The 21172-nt window shown below is 40.2% G+C and overlaps 1 protein-coding gene across 2 annotated transcripts in view; it reads right to left on the bottom strand.

Annotated features, from left to right (window-relative positions):
* hhipl1 (HHIP-like 1) overlaps positions 1–21172 on the bottom strand; it is a 60277-nt gene that overhangs the window by 20357 nt on the left and 18748 nt on the right. For both annotated transcript variants that reach the window (XM_028821251.2, XM_051919793.1), the window contains exons 3-6: positions 10832–10975; positions 3793–4121; positions 3039–3165; positions 588–733 (exon numbers count right to left, since the gene is read on the bottom strand). In XM_028821251.2, the coding sequence (XP_028677084.2) occupies positions 588–733; positions 3039–3165; positions 3793–4121; positions 10832–10975 (746 nt within the window). The remainder of the gene's footprint in view (positions 1–587; positions 734–3038; positions 3166–3792; positions 4122–10831; positions 10976–21172) is intronic.

Consider the following 21172-nt stretch of genomic DNA (forward strand, 5'->3'; position numbering starts at 1 on the left):
AAATTCAAACCAGAGTCTTTCCTAAAGCTGCAACCAAATGAAAAGTATATAAATAATTAATAAAGACTCGAGGAGTGTAGCTAGAGGCCATCACACAACACATCTGCTGTATTCTCTTCCTGCTGTTTGAAGAAAACTAAAACAAGGTGAAGATTAAGTTATTGTATTAAAAAAAAAAAAATGTATTGCATAAAAGGGCCTTCCTCTTTTATTTGGATCAACAAACTACCTTTTAAAATTATTAAAAAAAATACACACTTTCCAGAATTAGATTGGCTTAGTGACAAAGCTGTTAAAGCTACTGCCTCAAGGGTTCACATCTTGCGCCCAGTCATTGTTTTGTGAAACCTGCATGTTGTTCCTGAGCCTGCACATTTCCTCCCAGTCATTCCGGCTTTCCTTCTCCATCCCCTGAGACACGTGTTTCCAATTCTCAAGTGTGAGTTGGCCCTGCGATGGACTGGGGCCTTGTTCAGGGCTGCTTCTCACCTTGGGCTCAGAATTGCCAGGATAGGCTGAAGTGTTTTACAATACTATGTTACTCTTCAGAATTAATAATGAAGAAATTGATTAAAGAATAAAGTTACCTGCCTCATCTTCAGCAAAAGAAATGATGTACTGATAATAGTTATTGATGAGTCCAGGGAACATGCATGTTTGTCCCATTCCCATGCAGATTTCATGGTAGTCCCACTGGCTTGACTGCCTGTTCTCTTGCAAAGACATTAACCTCCTGCAAAGATGAGTAGATGCAATAATAATGTATCAAACTTTCTACCATATTTTAATAAATGATATATTGTACAATGATTCATTTATATATGAAATGTCTCAAAATCTGTAAATATTTCATAATCTCAAAGGATAAGTGACACTATGTTTTGCACTGCTGCCTCCCAGCTGACAGTTGGGTTCAATTTTCTGCCTGCTTATTATCTGTGTGGAGTCTCAGTGTTCTCTCTGTGTCTCCACAACTCTTCTCAGGCTATGTCCACACTACTATGTTTTCATTTAAAAAAACACCATTTTTAGTCCAAAACGAACTTCATGCTTTCTAGAGTTTTCACATCATGTACGAAAGTATCTCCGTCCGCTCTAAAACAACCGAAAATGCATATGTCATGGCTTTTCGCCTGCACCGGGCATGAATGCATCGGTGTAAAAATCCTTGAAAGAGCGGTAATGCCAACGGCCATGACGTTTATCACAAAACTGTAACTGCTGGTACTTTATTTGTCTTCTGCTCATGTATCAAAATTGTACAAAATGCAATTTAGATGCATATGGGTAAACAACACAACAAATGCCATGGGAAGCAACTCCTCTGTGTCCATTATATAGGAATATGGTTTTCTTCCATGAAAGGTAGCCAATCAGGGAATCTATCTTACTAAACCACAGTTAATTTATGCACGGCGGACGCACCGAGGCGCATGCGCACTGCGGCCTTTGCGCCCGCCCCATAGTCCAGAGTCAAACGCAGCGGCTTCCCAAAAACGCGGCAGCTTCCCAGAGTCAGTAGGTGGCGCCCAAACAACACAACCTGTGAGCGCCCCCGCCCCATAATCCAGAGTCAAACGCAGTGCACTACACTTACTCTAATCCACTGTGCCAGTAATATAGTTCATATAACGGTCACAGACTCAAACCCAGCGGCTTCCCAGACTCAGTGGCTGGCACACGAACACCATAACCTGTAAACTAAACCTGCTGTGCTCCACTCTGCCAGCAGTCGGTGTCAGCAAAGGCAACGGAATCACGTCTCCACAAAACGAAACCGCCTTAGTAAAGATATGCTTATTTAATTAAATGACTTTTCCCCAGACGCACCCACACTCCATCATATGTCATCCATCCAAATAATTTATGCACGGCGGACGCGCCGCTGTGCGCGGATAAACACAATGAACGATCGCGCCCATAACGCGCTTTTGACACAGCACAGGCAAAGGAGGCACGTATTCAAATGGAGGGAGCTCAATGATTAGTAATACAAACACGAGCCCGTATGGCTACGACCTGTAAACGAGCCCGTATGCATACAAACAATGAACGAAGGCGCCCACACAAAGAAACCACTTTAGTTCAAATAGGGTTATTGAATTAAATGGAAACTTTACCATGCCTACGACCTGTGAACTACACCTGAGGTAAAGTGTGCACGCCGGGCTGTACAGCCGCTCGGACGCGACCATAACTAAACTTGCTGTGCTCCACTCTGCCAGCAGTCGGTGTCAGCAAAGGCAACAGAATCACGTCTCCACAAAACAAAACCGCTTTAGTACAGATGTGCTTATTGAATTAAATGACATTTCCCCAGACGCACACACCCTCCATGATATGTCATCCATCCAAATATCGGACAGAACAGAAACTGATTGCCATTCTTGGATTTCCGATTTGCTCGCAAATCACGGGCTTACTTGTGAGACATAAAGAACAGGAACCAATCAGGGAAAGAGACATTGTAATGAGCAGGATCCAGTTAAGAAAATAATGTAATAAGCACAAGCAAATCAGAGCACAATTAGAGTTTGTGTTTTAACTTGTCCCCATTACGATTTCGAGACTGCGTTGTCAGAAGTATACGGCTGAGAGAGCGTTTTCAAATGTCTTTGTTTTCAGGAAATTAAAACACCAGTTTGTGTGGACGAAAGCCAAAAACGGAGACTAATATCTGTGTTTTTAAACAAAAACGTCAGAGTGTGGGTTAGGTTTCAGCATACTCTGGCTTTTCTCATATCCCACAGATGTATGCGTAAGGTTCATTTAACTTGGAGTTCTGTAAATCTGTGCGTGTGAGGGAACGTGCTTGACCGTGCCCTGTGAAGTGACTGCCATCCTGTCCCATCTGCTCCTTGCACCCTAAAACGAAATAAATGGGTTCAAGAAAAGAACAGATAGAAAATGATATGATTATTCGGTAGTATAACCATTTAACTTCACAAAAATTTAAATACTTCATTGATACTTGTGACTTTCTCTGCTACGTTACATTTATAAATTCGGGCAAAATAGAAGTGCAATAGAAGTCTCACCCACTCATAAAGTCTCCAAATATATACATTCCATTGAGGTTAGGATACTCGCAGCCCCTGTAGATGTATCCCCCCGTCACCGACTTGCCCATTTTGTGTGGATATGCATATATCGGAAGTACATCATCTGTTGAAACAGAACAAACTGCATTTTAGCACCTCTGCTTATGGATACTCATTAAACAATGCTGGCTTATTTTTTTTAGTTAAATCATAACTACAACTAATTTATTTGGGAAAAGTCTTGTCATGTTATAATGATCAAATTATAGTTGTCATCCACTTCCAATAAAGAGCTACTTAGGAAGGATTTAAAACATAATGTTTACATCTACTACAGTATATAACTCCAGCTAGCAGTTTATTGGAGCTGAGTTTATTTACGCAGATGCTAATATGTCTCATAAAATAATGAAAAAAAAAAAACATTTATAATGTAAGTCCTGCTTTGGGCAAGAAACTGCGATTCTGATAACAAATTCTGCCAACAATGACCTTAAAATCTTTTAAAGTGTTATGTGTTTATTTTACTAGACATGCAATGTTAATTTCCTTGTATCTAAAATGGAATGTAAATAAGGAAAAAAGTGAAGGCCAACGATAAAAAACTATCTTGACACAACACTTTGAATACAAAATAATGATAATATATTAATGTACTCCAACAGAAACACCCAAGACTCAGACGCTTTTTTTGTATCACTTTAAAAACACGAGCGCAAGTCAAAGACAGCATGACTGCAGGCGGCTCTACCTAATGATCTGTTTGCACACAGCTTCTTGTCATAACAAGAGAACCCTTCTTTCGCTCTCCAGCCGTAGTTTTTCCCACTTTCAATGATGTCTACTTCTTCATATTTATTTTGGCCCACATCCCCACAGAAGATTCTCCCTTTTCCTTCTTTGGTGATCGGGTCTCCTCGATCTACAGAACATCTCCACATGTTGCGAACTCCATAAGCATAAACCTCCGGTCGAGCTTTCAGGTCGTGGATGAACGGATTATCAGGAGGAATTCTGTAGAGTGGCCCTTTGTTATTGTTGTCGACATCAATTCGGAGCACTTTACCCAAGAGTGCTGACCTGAAAATAACCAAAGTTAAAGAAAGCTCATTATTAAACTGTTGTTTAGCTTTTACTAACTGACTCAACTCATGCCTTTTCAGACCTTTGTCTAGAGTTAAAAACCTGTAGAGATAGTAAAAACGAGGAAGCATTTTTACTCCTTTATACTTTTTCAAGTCAAAACATGAAATTCTCTTTATCTCCTGTGGCATTAGATGAAATGCCTTCAGGCCTGATTTGAACTTGCAAAATCCAGTAATTAACTCTCTTTCTCCCCTGGCATTTTCACCTTTTTTTCAAATTTAATACATTCTTGCAAAGCTCAGTAAATGTTACACTTTAAATTCAATCTGACAAAAATTAAATCTGGCACCTAGAAAAAAAATGCAAAATACAAACAAGAGAAATAAAATTAAGAAAACTACAAAAATAAGTAGGCTTTTAAAATGGAACTATTTTCATAAAACTATTTGTGAAAATATACAGTACATCTAGCTTTAAATCGCACATATGTAGTGCTAAACCACAAACTCATACAGTGGATGAAATAAGTATTCAGACCCCTGAATTGTTTTTTTTACATTATGCCATGTTGTAGCTGTAAGAGCCATTTTCCTAGTTCTGTAAGATTCATAAATATTTTACTAGATAACAATGCATAATCTATGGGAGGTTCCTATAACCCCCCATAAGTAGAATTGTATTGGTATATACTTGCCATTTCTAGCAGCTTTGAGTAAGTATTATACTTCAGTTAGTGACAGCCTTGCCATGTGCAAGGTGTAGAGGCATACGGTTTTAAACCATGACCGTGCTTACGCACGTGACCGTGCCTGGGCATGTGCTCGTGCCCGCACCTACGGACTTTTTGAGTGTGTAAAGTAAATTGTAAAATAGCACATATTTAAGTGTTGAACCGTACACTTAAGACGTACAGAAGAAGAAATTAAGAACCTTTAAGTATAGAAAGAAGAAGTAAGAAACTTTTAAGTACAGAAATAGCTAAACTTTCTTAAGGAAAGCTTACTTTAGAGAAGATACAATTTTCCTTTTTTTTTTGCCTTTTATTCTACGTGTGTAATTACTTTTCTTTATTCTTGTGTGGATTATTTGCTTTTAACTTTCACTAAATATTTTCAAAACGAACTTTTGGACTGTTTTGCCCATGCTCAACTTTGCCTTATACTTCGGCGGCTACAGTAGCTGTGTGCTAAAATCATTTAAATTCAGTTTTTATCTACATCAAGCCAACACTCAATACTCCAGAATACAAAGCAAAAACAGGATTTTAGGAATTTTTGCATATTTATTAAAAACTAGACATTAAGCCCGTTACAATAACGGGCGCTAGAATAGTAGTGCATAAACATTAGTAGGAACAGTCTATATTAAATGGCAGAGGACCGTCTATTTTCTGTTACAGTAATACTGGCTTGTATGTGGCTGTAATATGCGTCACTGTATTGTGTGCCTTTAATTTTCTCTCACAGTAATACGTCTCTCCAGCAAGTATTTTAATCTGTGCTGGCGTGCAGCTGATTATTATATGTATGGCGTCTCCCCAGCAACGGATTTTATGTGCGCGAGCATAAATCTACTTTTAAAAGTCATCCTATTGTAATATCATGAAAATTCGTATATTTAGGAAAACACTTTACACTTTACCGGGCCAAGTTTGTTAATTGCAAATCTGACATCCTCAGAGTGAACAACAAACACTAATCCCACCTCTTTGGGGAAACTGGTCTCCGCATCTCAGTACCTGATTGGATTTTTCATGTGATTTTTCATCCAATTGGATCGGCCGTGCGATATTTTATAGGTCCCGCCCTCTCTGTCTTGTGTGACGCGTCAGGCGGCCTTTGAAGCATCGCACCGTGCCCCGCGCATGCGCACTTCACCAGAAGACACACACACGGACACATGGACGCACACAGGGATTTTATTAAAGAGGATAAGAAAGTAAAATATCACACTGACCCTTTACTTTGCACTTATTTGAAGCCTGTTCCTCAGCCTTGCCTACTCTCCCAGTCCCTGGCACTGAACAACAACCCCACAGGTTGATACATCCACCACCATGCTATTACACAAGTGATGACCAGTGCCTGGTTTCCTCCATACATGACTGGGAGTCCTTTAGGTGGTTTTTGGCAAACTGCAGGCAGGCTTATTAAATGAGGTTTCTGTCTGGCCACTCTGACGTAAAGCCCAGATTGGTGGAGTGTTGCAGTGATAGTTCTCCTTCTGGAAGTTTCTCCTATCTCCAAACAGTTTCTCTGGAGCTCAACCAGAGTGACCGTTGGGTTCTTGGTCACCCATTTTACCAATGCCTTTCTCCTATGATTGCTCAGTTTAGCAAGGTGGCCAGCTTTAGGAAGCGTTGTGGTTGTTCCAAACTTCTTCCATTTAAGAATTATGAAGGCAACGTCTTGCTTTTTGGAACTTTCAGTGGTGCAGGAATTTGTTGTAACCTTCCCGAGATCTGTGCTTTGACACAATCTCATCTCTAATTGTCTAAGCTCTGCAGACATTCCTCCAAGCACATGGCTGGCTATTTGCTCTGATACTGTTTGACTGTTTGCACTGCCAACAGTCCATAAACATTTGTGTGTGCCTTTCGTGATCAAGTCCAATCAATTGAATTGACTACAGGTGGACTCTAAACAGAGCAGAGGATGCCATCATCTATATGCTACACCGATCCCTCTCTCACTTGGACAGAGGTAGTGGTGCTGTAAGAATTATGTTTCTAGACTTCTCTAGCGCCTTCAACACAATCCAACCTCTGCTCCTTAGGGACAAGCTGACAGAGATGGGATTAGATTCATACCTAGTGGCATGGATCGTGGACTATCTTAAAGACAGACCTCAGTATGTGCGTCTTGGGAACTGCACATCTGACATTGTGGTCAGCAACACAGGAGCACCACAGGGGACTGTACTTTCTCCGGTCCTGTTCAGCCTATATACATCGGACTTCCAATACAACTCAGAGTCCTGCCATGTGCAAAAGTTCGCTGATGACACTGCTATCGTGGGCTGCATCAGGAATGGGCTGGAGGAGGAGTATAGGGACCTAATCATGGTGCGACTCAAACCACCTACACCTGAACACCAGCAAAACCAAAGAGCTGGTGGTGGATTTTAGGAGGCCCAGACCCCTCATAGACCCAGTGATCATCAAAGGTGACTGTGTGCAGATGGTGCAGACCTATAAATATCTGGGAGTGCAGCTGGATGATAAATTAGACTGGACTGCCAATACTGATGCGCTGTGCAAGAAAGGACAGAGCCGGTTATACTACCTTAGAAGGCTGGCGTCCTTCAACATCTGCAATAAGATGCTGCAGATGTTCTATCAGACAGTTGTGGCGATCGCCCTCTTCTACGCAGTGGTGTGCTGGGGAGGCAGCATTAAGAGGAAAGACGCCTCACGCCTGGACAAACTGGTGAGGAAGGCAGGCTCTATTGTTGGCATGGAGCTGGACAGTTTAACATCTGTGGCAGAGCGAAGGGCGCTCAGCAGGCTCCTATCAATTATGGAGAATCCACTGCATCCACTTAATAGTATCATCTCCAGACAGAAGAGCAGCTTCAGCGACAGACTGCTGTCACTGTCCTGCTCCACTGACAGATTGAGGAGATCGTTTCTCCCCCAAACTATGCGACTCTTTAATTTCACCCAGAGGGGTAAACGTTAACATTCAACATTATACATAGTTATTGTCTGTTTTTCTGTTTTTTTCACCTGCATTGTTATCATTCTTTAATTTAATATTATTTATTATATCAGTATGCTGCTGCTGAAGAATGTGAATTTCCCATTGGGATTAATAAAGTATCTATCTATCTATCTATCTATCTATCTATCTATCTATCTATCTATCTATCTATCTATCTATCTATCTATCTATCTATCTATCTATCTATCTATCTATCTATCTATCTATCTATCTATCTATCTATCTATCTATCTATCTATCTATCTAAACAAGGTGCAAAAACATCTCAACAATGATCAAAATAAAGGGATGCCCCTCACCCATATTTCAAATGTCAGAGCAAAGGGTTTGTGTCAATACTTGTGTCAATATGATATTTCAGGCTTTTATTTTTAACTAGCTGTGTAAGTCTGTGCTGTAAAAAGCCCAGGCTCCTAGAAATCATGGATTCTAGCACTTCAATCAATCGATTGCATCGGTTGTGAATTAGCAGCTAGGCGAGGTTCTCTTTTTTTCAGCAATTTCGTTTTGTGGATGTGCTCGCCTCCATTGTCTATCAGCAGCTAAGCGAGTTTCTCTCTCCTCGGAGGTTTCGTTTTGCCGATGTGTTCGCCTCGCTTGTGTATTAGCGGCGGTGGTTTCACTTTGGTGACAGAGTCGCTTTCTTTGAGCTTCATGCTGTAGCCTCACACTTCCGGGCCAGACAGACAGACATACATACTTCCACACGTAGATAGTTTATAATATAAAAGATGACTGCAAAAATTTCTAAAATCTTGTTTTTTCTTTGGCATTTCAGGATATTTACTGTTGTTTGAGGAGGGAAAAAAAGTAATTTAAATGATTGTAGCACAAGGCAGCAACATAGGACATTTGCAAGAAAAACAACTCTCTGCTGCTTTACTTTATTTCAGTTTATTGCTTCTTTGCTTGTGTATTTCTGCCCAGGTATGGAACAGCTTCCATCAGAATTTTACTCTCATTTTTGGGAGCTTTTGTCTTTTCCCTGCAGATACTACCAGTCATCAGTCTCAAGTAACCATTTTAAGCCTTGTATTAACATGTCACACTGTTTAAGCAAAACAAGAGTTCCCTGACATGTTCAAGCTACAGGCCCCTATCACTAATGAACAAAGATGTAAAAATGCTTGTCCTAAGGCTGCATACTGCTACAACTGGCCCGTCCAGACCAGATGAGATTGATTAAATCATGTAAGGCTTCTGACTTTGTCCACAAGTTTTATGACTTTATTCCCCGTGTGCAGACTTAACTGTCGGATGCAGAAAAGACTTTTGACCTACTAAACTGGACTTACAGATCATATTCCACCGCAAGGGTCAAGTTCATTGGCATGACTGAAACACAATAGTCAGCACCAATGTTCCCTCAAAGGAGTAGCATATAGTAAGCAAAAAACATTGTTTATGAGCGACATTTTGTTTAAGCCAAAAATTTATGAGCACCTCGGAGTGAGCGATCGTGCGATAAGTACGAGCGACGCCATCGGAATGAGCGATCGTGAGGGAAGTATGAGCGACGCTCTGAATTCGTGTGAGCGATCGCTCACGCGCTCAGCTTAGAGGGAACAATGGTCAGCACCATCAGTGAGTCTAAGCAACTCAGACATCTTCATCTCCTTTCAGATTACAAAGGGCTCAAGGCAGGGCTTCCTGTTGTCACCATTAGTATACCTTGCCTTGTCCAATACGAAAATGGCACCAGCACAAGCCTATATTCAGAAAACATTCCTGGTTGACCTGCATATTTTTCTCCTTTCTGGTTGCAATGTGCTGTTAATACTTTGGGAGGATACTGTATTTTTGATAATCATAGCCCCAGAAAATTCTATGAACTCTACAAGGTAACTTCTTCCTCATTTTTCTTTTATCCAAAGCTCTGCTCCCTCCTTAAGAGCATGAATTCTCTTTTAAGCTCAAAGTCCTAGCCATCTTGCTTACTTGCTTAGTTTTAGCCTTACTTTGTTCCTCTTTCTTCTTTGTGCTCTTTTTTTAATGTAAAACGTCTTCTCAGTCCCTCCCCTTCTGCAATATCTACACTCATGATACTCCTCCTGTTCTTCTTCCATTTGTTGGAACAATGTTTTAAGAAACATCAAGCTGTGCTCTAAGACTGACTATCAATATAGCAATTTCAGTTTGGAGGCGGGTTATATCTAACCTCTTCATTGTTTGAATATGGGTATTGCCCTTAGCCCATTTCGTTACTCTTGTCACATCACCGAGCCTGGGACGGTGTTAAAAATGTTTAGGATATGTCTGTCTGTCATGTCCTTGTGGTCTGCTCTCTGTTCCTAGTTCCTTCTTTTTCATACACTGTGTGCTTAATTACGATGTCCTTGTATTTTTTATCCTGTTTATCTGTGATTCATATCCAAATGAAAGATCTCGCAGTGAACACCGTAGCAGCTAAACCCCTGTATAATTCCAGGATAATAACATCCCAAGGTTATCAGTATTCACCAGAGGGTAACATCTTTGAGTAATGTTATTCATCTGGAATTGTCTGAAACTTGAATTAATAAAGCTTCAGTCAAATCTGGCACCACCTGGGAAAAGGCCTCATTATCATTTAAAGTACTGGTAGATATTCTCCCATAATACCCCTTGTTTTCACTTAAACTTTCACTGTCTGTATTTTTTTTTTCTGCTCTAAGTTGACTGTTGACATCTGATTGATATCAACATGTACAGTAAATGGCATACAACATGTGATTATTTTAGCATGGCGTTCACGTTTTAGAACCATTGACAAGCCTCTTCAGATGACATTGTTCTGTTTAATGTATCTCTTAACAATTCATCGATCCTCTCCCACAACTACCTTCATGTTAAAGAGCAACCATAAGATGAGATTCAAATAAACTGAACCAGACCTTCCACATCATTTGAGTGTTCTCAGAATCACAGCAGTCTCATTTATTAGTTTATATTTTCAGTTAATACTCTCTACAGAACAACACAGTGGTTAGACAGACATCTTACTTGTTCTGAGCATTTCCAAAATCTCCAAATGGATCACCAGACATTCCTCCATCTCCAGTAAAGATGTATAGAAATCCATCGTCGGCAAACAGCAACTGCCCCCCATTATGATTAGAAGCTGGTTCATCTATCTCTAAAATAATCCTGTAAGGACAATCAAATAAATGTTTAGAACTGTTTGAAACATTTCAGTTACTTATTATACAAGTACACTAATAACAGGTCCTCCCTGCGTGGAGTTTGCATGTTCTCCCCGTGTCTGCGTGGGTTTCCTCCCACAGTCCAAAGACATGCAGGTTACGTGCATTGGCGATCCTAAATTGTCCCTAGTGTCTGCTTGGTGTGTGTGTGTGTGCCCTGTGGTGGGCTGGCGCCCTGCCCGGGGTTTGTTTCCTGTCTTGCACCCTGTGTTGGGTGGGATTGGCTCCAGCAGACCCCCCGTGACCTTGTGTTAGTACCTCTTCCTCCTGACTCTGGCCCCTCTAAATGGTGGGACTGACCCCTTTTTATAGGGCACCCAGAAGGACTCCTGGTGCCTAATGAGCTTCTTCCGGATGTGGCAGAAGTGTGGCCCAATAAGGCCCTGGAACGGTCCATGCGCCCCCTGGTGATGGTTCCAATAGGGTTCAGCTCCCTCTGTCAGCCCGGGGGAGAAACAAAAATACTCTCCCCCAGTCCTTCCACACTTTGGGTGTCCTGGCCACTCACCACACTATCTTATCTATCTATCTATCTATCTATCTATCTATCTATCTATCTATCTATCTATCTATCTATCTATCTATCTATCTATCTATCTATCTATCTATCTATCTATCTATCTATCTATCTATCTATCTATCTATGTTTAGAAATACTCAGTGATGGTAAATGACACACAGTGATGCTTCATAAGATGTGGTACTAAGTTTGTAGTAGGACTGTCGTCTGAACCAATTGCTGAAATTCAAATATTATATATTTAAAATGTGTCAAATCAGTTTGAATTTGGGTTTATCCCACCATTCACAGGTATTTTCTTTTCTCAAGTACATGACCCTGGGAGTCAATCTGCATCCTGTTTTTACAATAAATAATTTGTTAAACACATTTGTTTAGATTGTTGAAGTAGCATTAAAAAAGCATAATGCGTTGAACACTATTCAACTCCTAAATTCTATGTTGATTAGCCACTAAAGAATAAACATCCTGTGATGTTCTGCATACCCTTCATTTTTAGTAAAGGAATTTCTTTGCTTTTTAAAATTTTTTTACAGAGATTTATTACCGATCAGGCCAGATTTAAGCTACGTTCAATTTACCAGGCTCAAATCTGATTTTTTTGCCTTCATGTGACACAAATCTGATGTTCTCACAGAAATCCAATCTTTTCAAATTAGATTTGAGTCACTTTCATATGTGGTCCTACATAGGATACATATCTGATTTGTGGCCATGCGACATAAATGAGAATGGTCAGATGGGAATTCAAGTGGTTTTTTGCCTGTACATATGGGCTGAGCACTGCCATCATCAGCCAGCACCAGCACCGCAGCAAAACAACAATGAAGGAGAACTACAACTGTGACGGTGCTACCATTGCTGGTTCTTTTCTCATACGCACACATCTTTTGGTGCAGTAGTGTCAGCAGTAGCTGCGAAAAGAGCAAAAGCTACCTGTCTGGCGAGCTTTGTTGGGCTGAATGGCCTGTTCTTGTCTAGAGTGTTCTAATGTTCTAATGTCTGGCTTTTTTTCACCTTCTTGACTTATTCATCTACAGCTGTCAAGCTTTTTGCCGTCCTCCAGAGCAAAATGCAATGCATACAACTAGGTTCTACTCACTCGTCCATTTTCTTGGTTTTAATGCTGTATTCCATCTGAAGTGGGAAGTCCGATTTTTTGAAGTCCTAGTCAGGATTTTCAACTGGAATGCCCCCTTAAGCCAGATCTCCAAACCAGAAACTCTGAGCTGGTCTGTCAAGTCCGAGTTTGTCAGACTTCAAATCATGACGTCAATCCAAAATGGTGACATACATCGCAAACTTTAGTGAAAGCTGTAGTATTACACTGTTTATCAGTATTTCTGTTCTTTTGTGTATCATTAAATCAGTCCTAGACAAAGTAGCCTACTGTCCAACCTCTATCCATAGATGTTGCTATGGTATTTAGATATGCAAAATACCACGCAACGTGTTGTTATCAACTGCTATTTATTCCATTTGAGCAAGCACAACAAAGGATTTCCTGGACGTGTCCATATTGGTTTTCCGAATGTTTTACTGGAATTCAGTCAACTCAGGTGTGATGTCATTCCCAACTTCAATATCTGACTTGTGAGGTAAATGGACTTATTCCATAAGTCGTCTCACAAATATGACATTTTTTTGTTGTTGGTGACACAGATGATGCATACACAAACGTATCAATGTGCACGTGCGTGCCGTTTCGAAGGATGGATGTCTTCACGCTACAATTAGATATACAGTAGGTCACTTGTACTTATGAATGTGAACCATCAAGATACAGTAGGTAAATCAATCTCAGCAAAAAATCAAAATTGAACAGTGAGGCTTGTAATGCAAATGTGAACGTTTCACTTTATCCAGAAAGAAACTTTGCCTAAGTAGGATGGGAGCACACAAAGAGCCCACTGCAGCTCTCCCATGAAAGTACCAAGTAGTTATAGCCAGGGCTTTTTCTAAGCTCTTGTAGTCGCTCTGTGTGCAGCGGGTAGTTAGAGACACATTGTGTGAAGTGTTTGAAGTGTTAGCGTCTCCTCTTTCTCTCTTCACTGTTAGTGAAATGGAAACAATTACAACAGATCACAATAAAACACATTATAATACCCAACAGCCCCCCACCAACTTCTGAGTTTATATAATCCTCTTTCTCTTTGGTTACATTACAGCACTACATTACTGAGAATCCAAACCTCGGCTCCACATGAGGCCTCAACCAGAATTCAAGAGCTCCTGTCAGCTGGAGGAGAGAAGGTGAGACGTTTTCTTCCTTTTTAAAATGAACAGACTACTCGTTCTCACTGGACAGGAGGCTATTCATTTAATTCATGACAAGAGAATCTAACCAATCACAAATATAAATAACCTTTTTCTAAAAGCAATTTTAAAAGATAAGATATGGATTTCCAAAATGTCACTGCATTACATAACATGCTCTGAGTAAAATGGCATGCACTGCAAATGCATGTGCTAATGCTATCATCATTTTCAATATAATTTGAATATTCAAGCTGTAACACTGTCATGTTTCTGCTTATGATTTTTTTCTTGTTTTTCGTGTCTCTAGTTTCTCTTTTCTAATTTTTTGCCTTCATTATATTAATTTTTAGAGATAGGGAAAAAATCAGTACTGCAGAATATTACAATATTCTCCATGGTGATATATCATCAATAAAATGAGGACAGGTGTTGGGATTATGTTTTTGCCCTATTATTCTTTGTAAAGGTATAAGAATCTATGTGGCAGTGGTAACTTGGTGATACACCATCTGTTAGAATAAAAAAAAAAAAACGCTGTATTTTATAAGTTCATGAATTTTGAAATGCAATTAATGAAATGATAAATATAAATGATATCGGAGGTCAGGGGTGGGAGTCCCCTTTCAAAGCTTAATATGTATGTAATACAAATGTATTTTACAATGGAGTAGCTTGTGGGGTACCCATTGAGTTTAAACTCGAACCATCGATATAGGGGCATTTCTAGAATTTGCTGGTATCAAGGTCTTAGCCCCCTGGGTGATTGTTGCACTTGGTCTTACATGTATATAAAATTGAAGATCTCTTTGGGCATTCTTGTACATTCACATAATAGTTTAATAAATTGATCATGATATTGTATATGAAGGACAAAGGATCAGGGGCTTGTCACTATTGTCATGTAAATAATCGAGTAAAATATCAAAAAACAGAAAACATCAGCAACTTATGACTGTGAAGCTCCTACCACCCTCCTGACGCCACTGCGTCGCTCCTGGCTGGTCTTGGATCCGAAGACATCACATTCAGCTCTGCTTCTGTCTCACTCACATTTTGCTCAAGATTTATGCATGCTTGCTAACCTTTAACCTTTGCATCTTCCTTGAGCATTTTTACTGTCACCTTCCATTTCACACCTGACTGCAGACACCAAATATGGTCATGTCTCCCTTTTCGTGTCCAGGACACCACCTCTTCTTCAGGCATTCGTCCACCCTATTGGCCAGTGCTGCTGTTCAACTTGTCAATCGCTTCTGCTGCACCCTTTGTTTGCATAAAGCATCTTCTCAGCACAGCACAGAGCATGCAAGTTAGCATAATATTGTTAAAAAAATAATCGACAAATAAAAAAAAGTGTCAGGTAATTTTCTTCCTTCTATAAAGCAAAATTTCAATCAAATCTGTCAAGGCATGTTTTAAGGTATTTAGTTTTTCTATTGTATGTTTACCTGTAAATCTTCCATCCATCCATCCATTTTCCAACCCGCTGAATCCGAACACAGGGTCACGGGGGTCTGCTGGAGCCAATCCCAGCCAACACAGGGCACAAGGCAGGAATCAATCCCGGGCAGGGTGCCAACCCACTACCTGTAAATCTTGATATATCAAAATGTCCTTTCTTAGTGGATACCCACTGCTCTAGATGTACCATCCTGCCAAATTTGAGCTTTTTAACAAAACAGGACATAGTGCTTTAGTTGATGAATGAGTGAGTAAGTCAGTCAGCTTTGCATTATATACATATAGATATGATGATCATTAACTTTCTCAATAAATTAAATTTATTAAATACTACTATGCTCTCAGTTACTGCTAAAAGTTTCATGTCAATTAATCTCGGGGCAAACTTTCTGGCAAAGCTTCACATTCTCTTACTTTTCCTCTTTTAGGGATAAGCACTTTGTTTGTTCTGGAATGTTTGTTGCAGGTCAGGCAGGGGTGAACTTTGACCAATCAGAATGAGAACAAAACAAATGACCACAAGAGTTTGCACGTGATGTGTGATTTTGGCAGAGTTTTCTTGCTTCTCGACATTCTGTTTGATTACATTAGTTTGTGATTCTGAATTAAGGCCTTATCTCATAAGGACTTGTCCAGTTAAAATGTCCATTATAGACCAATCTGCTGTATGTGTGTTATGTTTACTGTAACAATGTAGAAAGTGCTTCAAATCCATTTCCATTACTACAAAAAAAGTAAGTGAAATTAATTGAGCCAATAGTTTCTCTGGTTAGGTATGTGACAATTTATGTCTATGGTGATATAATTTCAGTAATATAAAGAAGGAAATACATTATAGTACAGAATCAAATCACAGCACTTAATATACCGCAAAATGTTTTAAAAAATTAAATTTTATTGTATTGCAACCTAAATATCAGGATTAGTAGCAGTTCTTACCCCTGCACCAGCAAAGCTGATAGGCCATATCATGGAAATGAATCGTCTTCTTTAGCCAAATTAGACCAACACCCGGTGAGGCATGGCCTTTAACTGAAGATTACCCTTCACTTGCTGCTATTAATAGTAAATTAAATTATCATGTGGTCACCTGCAGAGCTTCTAAGAAAGCAAAGGGCCGACTACTGCCTCATATGAGTGTTCCAGCACTGAGCTTATTCTCTTGGCTAATTCAAAAATTAGTTTTGGTAAATGATCTCCTTGTAAAAGACCAAGGTTATATCCATGATTAAGTCCTTCTTCTGTTTGTTGTTGTGTGCATAGGTTTGGTTGTTCATGGTTACTTTTTACCTTATGGTTTTGATGTTTTTAAGCATCATGGTTTAAGGTCATGAACGTTAATCTAGGATTATACACAACTTATTATTAAATATTATTGCTTTTTTTTGCCTGTTTCTGTATTTAGGTATACAATTTTAGTTCTTGATTCAAACATTTAATTTGGTTAATTAATCTATTATTAGGATTTTGTCTGTTCTAGATTTGTTTTTATTTGAGTGCATATGAATTCATTTCTATCCTTTTTATGCGTTTGACTCTTGTTTTGCAAAGTAAAAAAACTCCATTTTTTATTAGTCATTTAGAGGACAATTTCTTTCATTTTAGTTGGGTTTTTTGGGTTCTTCTTTTCCCACTGAATTATCCTCTCAAATTCTCATTTAACTATGCATGAAATGCAAATGGGAAAATGACAATCCTAGCTTGTAATTTGCCGCAGTAACTGCTTTTCACGTGACAGTGTTTGAAAATTGTGTATTTTTACATCAAGCTCTTTCTTCTTTGTAAATCTGTGATATGTCATAACATATTATGTGATCCTTCGTGGGGTTTTTTTTTCCTAATTTTCTCCTTGCTGTTCTATTATTTTGTTGAGTTCTATTTGGGTTTTGTTACATAGAGAATACATTTAGACTATTTATTATTTTGATCTATACGTGTACATTTGATTTTGTATGTTTATTTTCTACTAGACAAAGAGCCCGTTTTGACAACGTAAGATGAAACGGGCACGAGTGGAATAGTAATAAGTATAAGCACCACAAACCTGATATAGGTGTATTGAATGAATGCGTAATTAGGCCTCGAGCTGTAGTCGAAATCGCCTTTCAGGCCTCTAGAGCTTTAATCGAAGTCGCCTTTCTCTTTGAATTTTTGCGGCCGTAAATCCGCCGCCTCCCGCGATGTTGGGGTTGGATATCGGTCGAAGTCGCCTTTCTCTTTGAATTTTTGCGGCCGTAAATCCGCCGCCTCCCGCGATGTTGGGGTTGGATGTCGGTCGAAGTCGCCTTTCTCTTTGAATTTTTGCGGCCGTAAATCCGCCGCCTCCCGCGATGTTGGGGTTGGATGTCGGTCGAAGTCGCCTTTCTCTTTGAATTTTCACGGCCGTAAATCCGCCGCCTGCCGCGATGTTGGGGTTGGATGTCGGTCGAAGTCGCCTTTCTCTTTGAATTTTTGCGGCCGTAAATCCGCCGTCTCCCGCGATGTTGGGGTTGGATGTCAGTCGAAGTCGCCTTTCTCTTTGAATTTTCACGGCCGTAAATCCGCCGCCTGCCGCGATGTTGGGGTTGGATGTCGGTCGAAGTCGCCTTTCTCTTTGAATTTTCACGGCCGTAAATCTGCCGCCTGCTGCGATGTTGGGGTTGGATGTCAGTTGAAGTTGCCTTTCTCTTTGAATTTTCGCGGCCGTAAATCCGCCGCCTGCCGCGATGTCGGTCTCGTAAGGTTTTTCGGGCAGCTGCGCAGAAGGCGACTGCGCATTCGGCTTCGGACATGTGCAGAAGGCAACGTGCGCAGAAGGAGACTCCGCATTCGGACGTGAGTGAGTGACTGAGTGAGTGAGTGAGTGAGTGAGTGAGTGAGTGAGTGAGTGAGTGAGTGAGTGAGTGAGTAGACTGGCGAATTATATATTAAGATTATGGGCAGCACGGTGGCACAGTAGGTAGCGCTGCTGCCTCGCAGTAAGGAGACCTGGGTTCGCTTCCCTGTGTGGAGTTTGCATGTTCTCCCCGTGTCTGCGTGGGTTTCCTCCCACAGTCCAAAGACATGCAGGTTAGGTGCATTGGCGATTCTAAATTGTCCCTAGTGTGTGGGTGTGTGTGTGTGTGTCCTGCGGTGAGCTGGGTTTGTTTCCTGCCTTGCGCCGTGTTGGCTGGGATTGGCTCCAGCAGACCCCCGTGACCTTGTAGTTAGGCTATAGCGGGTTGGATGATGGATGGATTTTCTGTTGTCATTTTGTTTTCTATGGGCACCAATATTTTTTATGAATCATTGGGATAGGAGGGTCATTTGGCCAGCCCGAGTGAACCCAGAAAATGTCCAATAAACCGCCTGACTGACAGAGACAGAGAGAGTATAAATCAGGTATCAAGTGCTTCTGTCAGCTCGAGAGGAGAGACAGTCCTAGGTTGTAGTATTGCTGGAGTTTTTGAATGACAATACTTAGAGATGCCATGTTAATTCATTAAACTTCTTTTCCCCAGTAACACTGTGAAATGCAAAAGGAAATATGGCTGAAGCATTTTGTTCTGGAATCTGTAAGCAGTGTTCTATCAACTGGAGTTTACAAGCAAAACATTTTATTATGTTGGTACCAATAAATCTCATGTAAATTTCATACACCTCTCCATTGCCTACACATACAGCCTATCTGAAACGCATCCATTTATCTCATTACAAGGTTAACAGGGCACAATACCAATTTCTCAATAATTTCAGATGGAAAGGAAGTGTTTCTGATTACAGGGTCCACTCATACACACAGCCAACAATGCATTCACTCGCTTACTCACTGTCTTTCAAGAATGACACAGCAATAAATCAAAGTCACAAGTTAACCTAATGAACACACATGTGAGATGTGGGCAGACTTCATTGTACCCATATGAACATAAGAAGACAGTACCAAGTCCACATAGTGTCCTGAGCTCAGATTTATATCATCTTTGTATGCACATAAAGAGGTTGAAAATGTGTGTACACAGCTTTCCAAACAAAAGTCAGGATTTATAAAAGAAAACTTGATTGGGGAAAATGCGTATATTTACCATAATTCTGATCTATCAAGACACAACATTTTGGAGAAACTGAAAAATGATGACACCATTATTCAAGTAGGGAAATTCAACCAAATCAGCTCACTGATGACTCACATCTTTATATATAATACGCTAACATGGCTGTCCGTCTGTCTGTCCATGATTTTAAATGACCTGTAGCTCGCAAACCGTTTGACCGAGTGACCTGAAATTTGGTACACATATACTACGTGACATCTACTATCCGCTTTCAGGGTGATGACTAACCTCCAAGGTTATTCCTCTTTTTATTTTTATTTTATTATAGAATCAACTCTCGGCAGCAGGGTGGCCGTGTGGCACACGCGTAAGGGCGCTGTTATAATCCCTACCTCCTTCGCCATCACTTCCCCTATCTCTTCATATCTTAAATCATTCTTGAGGAAGATTGAAGACTTAAGTGCCAGGTTAAGTGAAAAATTAAAGAAAACATATTAAGTAATTGCAACACAAACACTGACTTAATCAGTTTTAACATGAAAAGATGGCGACAAAAGAAGAGAAGAAGCGGGCCGCTAGAGTGGAGAAAAGAAGAGCTGCTAAGGAAGCAGCAAGCGCATCGACCTCTGAACAAACGAATGCTAAACGTACAGAGAAAGAGGAGGAAAACTAGGAATGCTCAAGTCAAGTGTATTCACTGCACGTTATTGTGCAGTAGGCCATTACTGGTACATAATAATCTGTATCACCAAGCTGTTGTTATAATCTGCATTGACTTGATTTGTAATTATCATAAATGATAAATGTGACGTACAGACTGTACTTTAGTTCGTTTTAATGAGGGCCAACTCTGCATATTTGCAATGAAGAACGTTTTTGGTTTTTCAGTAGTTTGTATTGGCCACTGGTTGTCACTTCTATGGCTGATAGCCAAACGTCACTTCATCATGCCTGCTGTGCCAGAAGCCATGAACCGACCAGCAAGGCACCACATTCAGTTTTTGTATCGTGTCGGTGTACATACTGTACATGAAACATAAAAGTTTTCTGCCAACTTAGAAAGGCAGTTTGCAGTTGTGTCCGGTTTTTCTTATGTATTTGGAGCAATTGACTGAACTCATATTGCAAAAAAGGTACCTAGTGAGAATGAAGCTGCTTTTGTTAACCATGAGCACTGACATTCCATTAACGCACAAGTAATCTGTGATATCAAGAGGGGTCTGACAAACATTGTGGCTCGGTGGCCTGGGTCATTTATTTTGAGGCAAAGTAGCTTTAGCGGACGTGATGTTCTGTATGTGATGACTGGCTTCTTGGTAAGGTAATTGGCTGAGCCCTCAGTGTTTTATATGGCCTGTAGTATTTATTGTAACATCAATCACGTCATTATGTGTAGCAGGCAATAGCATCTATCTGCTCAGGCACTGGTGTCTTTCCTTAACCCCCAGAACACAGAGGAGAGGTACCACAATGCTGTGAATGATCTTCTGTTCTCAGTTGCCAGATACGCAGCCAGATTCTCTTGAATGCAGGTGGTGGTGTCTCAATATGTCAGGAGGGATGTGGCCAATAAAGTTCTGCAGCATCGAGACTGCGTATGTATGAGGTTGATTGGTATAGTCCATGTATGGCTGTTTTGGGGTGGCGTTCGAGGTGCGTTCACGTACACACATTTACAAGATGACTGTGATTTATGAAGGTAAATTGAGCAGAAATGTCACATGCCAGATTTTATAAATTTGATTATTTTGTGCTGTATACATTTTCCTGTTTTTTTGGCCATTGCATTGCTCAGAAAGTTTTATCTATTTGTCCTCTAGTACAGAATTTTCATGCTTCATAATAAACATAGTAAGACTGAAATATTTCATTAAATATGCGAAACATG

The sequence above is a fragment of the Erpetoichthys calabaricus genome, chromosome 16, assembly GCF_900747795.2.
Source record: "Erpetoichthys calabaricus chromosome 16, fErpCal1.3, whole genome shotgun sequence".
Lineage (NCBI taxonomy): Eukaryota > Metazoa > Chordata > Cladistia > Polypteriformes > Polypteridae > Erpetoichthys > Erpetoichthys calabaricus.